At 40.8% G+C, this 7,242-nt stretch overlaps 2 protein-coding genes across 4 annotated transcripts in view; one reads left to right on the forward strand and one right to left on the reverse strand.

Annotated features, from left to right (window-relative positions):
- kcnq1.1 (potassium voltage-gated channel, KQT-like subfamily, member 1.1) overlaps positions 1-2,068 on the forward strand; it is a 41,768-nt gene extending 39,700 nt beyond the window's left edge. For 2 of the 3 annotated variants that reach the window (XM_085772256.1, XM_085772249.1), the window contains 2 exons: positions 72-133; positions 1,610-2,068. In XM_085772256.1, the coding sequence (XP_085628382.1) occupies positions 72-133; positions 1,610-1,891 (344 nt within the window). In that variant the 3' untranslated portion in view covers positions 1,892-2,068. The remainder of the gene's footprint in view (positions 1-71; positions 134-1,609) is intronic. The other variant, XM_085772247.1, reaches the window with a different exon arrangement.
- A 3,650-nt stretch (positions 2,069-5,718) lies between these two features.
- cdkn1ca (cyclin dependent kinase inhibitor 1Ca) lies at positions 5,719-6,961 on the reverse strand. Its single transcript, XM_085772264.1, has 2 exons — positions 6,431-6,961; positions 5,719-6,298 (listed from the first exon to the last, which is right to left on the reverse strand). The coding sequence occupies exons 1-2, from the start codon at positions 6,858-6,860 to the stop codon at positions 6,198-6,200; spliced, it is 531 nt and encodes a 176-aa protein (XP_085628390.1). The 5' UTR covers positions 6,861-6,961; the 3' UTR covers positions 5,719-6,197.
- Positions 6,962-7,242: the final 281 nt, after the last annotated feature.

Consider the following 7,242-nt stretch of genomic DNA (forward strand, 5'->3'; position numbering starts at 1 on the left):
TAACTACGCAACAAACCACAGTCCTAATCCTCATGTATTATTATTTACTCGACTCTTGTGTCCCTCTGTAGACAGAGCCAGAGACAAAGGCAACAACTCTATTGGATCCAGACTCAACAGGATGGAGGACAAGGTGGGATGTGTTCCATGACAACATGAAACTAATATTCACATTCATTTATTTGTGAAGCAGCGACCAAAAGGTACACAATGATAGAACAGGATAGGATAGAAAACGTTATTGATCTCCAAGGGGAAACTGCTTTGCCACCCAATAAAAACACATACATCCACTTAACAAACAATACGAACAGTTCCATACCATTGCACAAAAACAGCTGTATCAACATGATTGGATACTTCATACGACAGAGTACTCAAAACAAGTGAATTAAATTGATACAGCAATACAGTTAGTGATTGTGTTAAAAATAAATCTGACTGCTGCAGGAACAAAGGAGCGTCTGAGTTGTTCAGTACAACACCGAGGCATCACTAACCGCTCACTGAAGGAGCTTTTGAGCTCCTTAAATGTATTGTGGAGTGGGTGGTTTTCGTAGAAAATGACTGTTTTCAACTTGGTCCTTGTTCTCTTCTCCATGATTACCTCAAGCTTGTCTGGGTTAAAACCAATCACTGAGCCAGCACTCTTTATCATCTTATTAATCCTGTTCTTCTTGTCAATATATATACTGCCTCTCCAGCACAGAACAGCATAAAATAAGACACTAGCCAGGATGCCCTGGTAGAAGATGCCTAGCAGCCTTGGGCTGATGTCAAAGGATGTAAGTTTCCTCAGAAAGAAAAGCCTAGACTGAGCCTTCCTCAATGAGACAGTGTTTCCTTCCAGTTGAGCTTTTTGTCCAAATGGACACAAAGATATTTGTAAGACTCCACAATTTGTCTTTGTCTTTATGGTTTTAAATGCTCTTTGTGTAAACAACTTTTTTAAGATGATGTCGACATTAGTGTCGGTTTCACATCTGAAAGTAAACTGAATTTAAGAATTGTTTTGTACAACGCAACAAAAGATCTCGTCTTCTGTCACATGATGAGTGAAGTCGTCGTCAGGTTCTGGCCTTGGCCCTTGTTATTGCTGATTCACTTCTAAAGCTTGTGTCAGTTCTCCCGAGCAAAAAGAGAAACCTTGAGGTTGTTTTTCTTTCAGTTCTATTTAAGATGTGTCCAAACAACAGAAAATCGGAAATCAAAGCCAAGTGCATTCTTGCCACAAATCCATGAATAAAATTATCAATCAAAATTAATTTCTTGTCTAAAAAAACATTTTCTGAAGAAACAAAGTGATTTTCCGTTTCATTTCTTATCAAATGAAAACAAAAACTTAAATGGTCATTAAGTAGGCCTGTCACAGAAAAGCTCTCTTGAAATGGAATTTGTTTGATGTAATCATAACAGACTAATAGACCATACACAATGCAAAATGACAATGTAAAATAATGTGGCACAGGTTAAGGATCAATACTGTTCATGTTGTCACACGCAGGGTAATTCAATTATATTCACCTCCGCCTGAACTTGCAAATGAACAAATCTTCGTCTGAATCAGTGGTGTATCCAGCCTGATGATTTATCACGTTTACTGTAACAGATAACACACATGGACCAGACGCTGAACCGCATCTCCGAGTCCCTGGCCTTCCTGCTGGACCAGAGGGACGTCGGTGGGGGCGAAGTTGAGGGCGAAGGTGGAGGCAGGCTGAGGCCACGGCTGGGACGGCCCTGTCATGTCCTCCCCAGCCAGGACAGTCTGCCAAGCTACGACCAGCTGTCTTCATCACCTTCGTCCTTCTCCTCCAACACCGCCAGCGCAGCGGCCGGCCCCAACCAACCCCCAAGCACCACCACAGCCAGTCAGGACGAGAGCTGCTGAAACCTGACGCCATGTCTGGCCGGCCTTCTATCTGTCTGTATGTCTGTCTGTCTGTCTGTCTGTCTGTCTGTCTGTCTGTCTGTCTGTCTGTCTGTCACCTGAAGTGTCTAAGTATTGACTAGTTAACTTATCTATTCTAATCAAAGCAATGAATACAGATATGGCTGATAAATGTATCTAACTAGTTTGTTACCGTAGATACATTACCAATCCATCTCTCTGTCTGATCAATGCAACAAATATTGATTGGTACGTCTGGCAGCTGCTGTTATGCTGAATGTTGCAGGATCATGATATTTATGTGAATTATCTCATCAGAGCATGTGGGATATGGGAAAAGTGTAAAAGAGAAACAACAATCCAACAGTGCAAAAACTGTTTCCCCTTTTGGATTGTTGTATAGTTTTAATAAAGTTATTATAAATAACAATCAACTTTATTTATGTAGCACGTTTTCAAAATAAATGTACAAGCTGCTTGCACAAGTACAATAAAATAAAATGTAAAAGACAATGTTAAAAACATTTAGCAATGCATATACTCAACACTGATGGAGAAAACCCTAAATACAAGTGCACCACACTGCTGCCTTATGACATTAACAACACCCCTTTTATAAGAGTGAGATGTGAAGAGAGATTTAAAATTGGTTACTGAGTGAGTTAACCTGAGGTCAAGGCAGACTGTTTTTAATATTATACTTGAGATGTACTTGAATGTGCTACAGGGATGGGTCCTGATACCTGGAGATTAGTTAGCATTTCAGCATCTCTGGTTCCATGTGTTGTTGGTTAGATGACTGACTGTGGGTCTTTGGTTTATACCCACTAGTCTGCCTTTACAGCCTTGTGTGTTCAGTAATGCTTTTACAAACCATCACTAACCAAATGAAATAAGACGACAAGCATTGTAGAAGAGGAGGCTCAGAGGTACTGATGTTAAAGTTGCATGACTGCGGTGTAGCTCAGGAGCCTGACATTAGATTTTAACTGCTGTCGATTGTATTTAGGGTAAGGGTCATAAAATGGGTGGTCATTTTAGAGGATGATCCTGCTGAACAAACTGTGTAAGCATCATCATGATATGAGATTATTTTCTGCAGGATCCAAATGCCAACGTGAAACCCCCCACTGGCTTTTTGTGTTGAGGGAAATGTGGTGATGCTAACCTCCAGGTTGGTCATCCCCGCTGCACTTTATTCAGCTCAATGCCAAAGACACTGCTCCTACTACTTCATGTACTGTGATTCAAAATCCTCTATTCTTTTGAGATGACTAATGTTATTAAATTAAATTAAATTTTAATTCAATGAAATGTATCTGTGGGGAAAGGCTATATATTTCAGTGCCAATGCTGTTTCCACTGTTTTGATTTTATTTCACCTTCTTTTTTTGTAAATGTTCAGAAATATTCTTCTGCAGCAATAAACGATTGTTAATTATTGTGTTAATAAGCATTTATGTAATGTGTCTGACACCAACTGGGAAATCTCTGACTAACGCAAATTTGGAAAATATTGAATATAATCAGCTTTCAGTGAGGTTTATTCCTTTTTGCCAGAGGCGGCTTGACAGAAAACAAAAGGTACATTCTTTTATACTTAAAATATTTTTTCTTTTAATTTAATAGATGCTTCATTTTTAAAGTTTCTTATTAATCGTGTATCAAACCTGTTGGCGGCGGAATTTCCTTCTTTGTTGTTGGGTGGGGGTGGGGCAGTGGTGTCCCCCACTGACTTATGGAAATGGCCAAAAGCATGGCTAACACCATGTTCTATACACATGTAACCTTTGGGCAGCAGATGGTGACCTTTTCCCCCCACTGGCCATCCATGGGGTGTCCAGGCATTCCTTCACACAAGAGACCCTGTGGAGAAAAGGCCCAAATGACCATCTGCCTCTGGTGTCCACAACAATGAGCCGCACCCTCCTTAAGTGTGCTGAGGGCGGTCGGACCTTTGTGCCGACCGTGAGCTGGGTGAGGGGAGAGTTTGATTATAGGGAGGGAGTTAGAGAGTCTCCCGCCCACTAACCTGGTAATTAGTGCTATTTCGGGTGCAGAGAGAGGAAATCAGTAATTAGCATAACAGTCATAAACATTCAGACAATGAGAAAAAAAACAAAAACAGCTAAACTAAATAACACGAGTAACTGCTTTGGTTCAACATTACAGTGAAGAAAAATATATATTACAATTTAATAAAATGCTACTTTCTCAAGCATCACACTAAAGATGTACACATAAAGTCATATTGATAGATCTCTCTTTAATCATTTAAACCCATACATTCCTGAATTTACCATATGTCCTTTATCAAGATGAAGGAAATTGAGCTCAGTTACAGACTTCCTGCTTTCTTTATTCATCTTATTCTAATGTAGACAATTTTACTAAAACTCATGCAAATTAATGCAGTTTCCATTCTAGAGTAAAAGCATGGAAGAGGTTTGATTTGGGTATTTCGAATACATTCAACAAGAACATTTCTGTCATATTAACTCTCACTCACATCAGTGTTGATAAAAGCGTCAATTGCCTACAATATACAGAGCAGCTTGTAGTGTACATCATTAAGAACTGAATTGGGTAATGGATGGAGAACCCATGGGACCTTTTGGGACCCTTGATTATTGATTTCTTCTTAATGCAGAAACAAATCCACAGTATAATGTGAGATCAACTGATCTTAATTGAAGAATAACAGACTTGTGGTTTACCACAGCGTCGTTTAAAGATGCAAATGTGATGTTTGCACTGTCTTTCAATCTCATGTGTAAATATGACCACAGTCTATCTTGCAGCGGTGGCACGCAAGCAAACAAACATGAGTTTAAGCGAGAATGAAACTGGGCACATGTCGGTTATAATGGCTGTTTGACTATGAAAAGGGACAAAGGGAAAAGTTGAGCAAAGACCTGGGGGGTCGAGGAGCTCCAAGGGCTGATTTGCAGGTGAAATAGATGGCACACTCTGCTTTGTGGCCATTGTCCTGCTCTCCGGCCAGATGGCCTCTTAAAATGCTTTAGAGCCGAAAACTCTGCTACACTGTGGGAGTGCAAACGCTTCTGTGGGATTTGGTCTCACTAATGGGCTAATTTGGCAGTTACAGCTCATATTAACGGATATAATTTTAAGCTTGACAGCACAGTGCTTATGACTGTGATTATGAATCATTTCATAATACATCCTGGAAAATGCAATTACTCTAAAACCTTTTTTTTCTTCTTCTTTCATTTGCCAAACTTGCAATCTGAATAGATTTTTCTACGACTTTAGTGGGACATTTATTGTAAACGTGCTCATGTGTGGCTGCTGCCAAACTAAAAAGTGCTCTCTCATAGGACGGCAGCCATGTTGAAAATAAAACGATCATTTAAAAATCCAGGGGGTATAATTGCAAATCACAGATTGGTATTTGGTAGCTTTGGATAAAGTAGTAGTCACACTAATGACGAGTTTGTTGTTAAAAACTGTTGCAGCGTTTAACATAAAAAAGCAAAGATGGCAAGATGTTATACACAGTTGGATTAGGAATCTCAAACTGGACTTTGGCTTAAAGATAAACCACACCACCAAATTGCAAAACAGACAGGTTGCACATAAACATGTATTATTTTCTGAATTACATGTTGGAAGACTATGTTATAGATTTGTAGGCCAATAACTGGAGAAGTAACTGAATAAAATGTGACAAAACATTTCACAAAGCATGAATTGAAGATGTGTGGAAGAATGTTCTCTATATGATAAAACTGTTTGCATGTGAACTATAATTCAATTGAGAAGATGCAGAAAATGCAATAAAATGAGAAATACAGTCAATATCACTGAAAAAATACTTTATTTAAATGACAGTATCTGCATTTACAATCTCTGTCATCTGTATCTCAGTTCCTTCAGGACAACACACAGTGCTTTTTTATGTACTATATATAGTTAACAGGAGCAGTTCAGCACAAAACATTCATTCACAAATAAAGTTGACAAAGAGATGAAACATATAAAAATGTTTTTTCACAAAGCAATGAGGCTAACAATAATAATGATGGGGGGAAAACACAGCTGGATAAATTAACAAACTAATTTATGATGTCACAGGTGACCAACTGAACATATAAATTAAATAAAAGTTACATAAATAAAATAAATATGACAAAATTAAGTTGATGATAGAAAACTGAAAATAAAATTAAATAAAATAAAATAAAATAATACAATCAAATCTTTGGTGCAGTGAATAGGCATTGGTCCAGTTCATGAATATAATGTGTAGAACTACAAAAAGAGTCCATTCTCAGCAGCTTGTTCATCTTATTGTTTTGCATGAAGCTGCTTCACTGGAACTTGGGTGGAAAGGACTCAGGATGCTCTTGGTCTCTGTCGTCCTCCTCCTCTTTGCGAAGAAGTCTGCGAAGAAAACAAGAGGAGAGATGTTTGGTCACTTCACATCCTGTCAATAGAACCGAAGAGGCGTATAAAAACATGATGAAACAGAGAGAAAAAGAAAAAAAAAACTCTAGTGTAAGATTGGTTTCTCACCTGTAATTCTGGCGTTGCGCCCGGGCTTGGCTGCCGCCCTGGGCAGCGTCCTCTTCCTCCGGCCGGGCGTCACTTCGGCGGGACACTTGGGCGTGTTGGAGATGCTGGAGCAGTTCTCCTGGTCGGTCCCCGCGCTGCCTTCACGGTCGCTCAGCCTGTCGTCATCCTCAGCGTTGGAGGAGCTGACAGCGTCCCTCTCCCTCAGCCGTGCGGACTCCTGATAGAAAGCGGCAGCGCAGTCTGCGGGCGTTTCCTCCCACTCGAACCTGCCAGGAAGCGGCATGTCAGTCTGGAAGTTAAAGTTCCAACGGCGGCTGTCCTGCTCGGCGATCTCCCTCAGCTTCAGCTTCAAGTCCCGACGCAGCTGGTCGTGGTCCACCGGGCCAAACAGACTCCTGCAGACCGACTCTCTGCGCCTGATGAAATCCATCCTCCCTCCGGTGGTTCCGGTCTAGTTACTGTGGTGAAAGACTTGAGTGTAGTTAAATGGAGGGGGTGGGGAGGGATGTGGCTGTTGTGTGCCTGTGGCCTGCTCTGCTCATCACATGGATGCAGGGTCTATTTAAAAGCTGCAGGGCGCACGATGCTCTGTTTGTACACAATGAGCAGAGGATGTTGATTGGCTGCAGCTGTCTGCATTGGTGGATGAAGGAGAGGGAAAGGGGGTGGTGTGGGGGGGGGGGGGGTTCCTTCTTTGTGTGATGAAGGACCACTGACACCATCAATCAAACCCTCTACAACCCCTATACCCTGCTTGACCACTATTAACCATCAGTTCTGAGTCACATTCTTCCACACAGACCTCCTCCTCC

Source organism: Trachurus japonicus, chromosome 3 (assembly GCF_045865225.1).
Source record: "Trachurus japonicus isolate A0001 chromosome 3, Traja_1.0".
Classification (NCBI taxonomy): domain Eukaryota; kingdom Metazoa; phylum Chordata; class Actinopteri; order Carangiformes; family Carangidae; genus Trachurus; species Trachurus japonicus.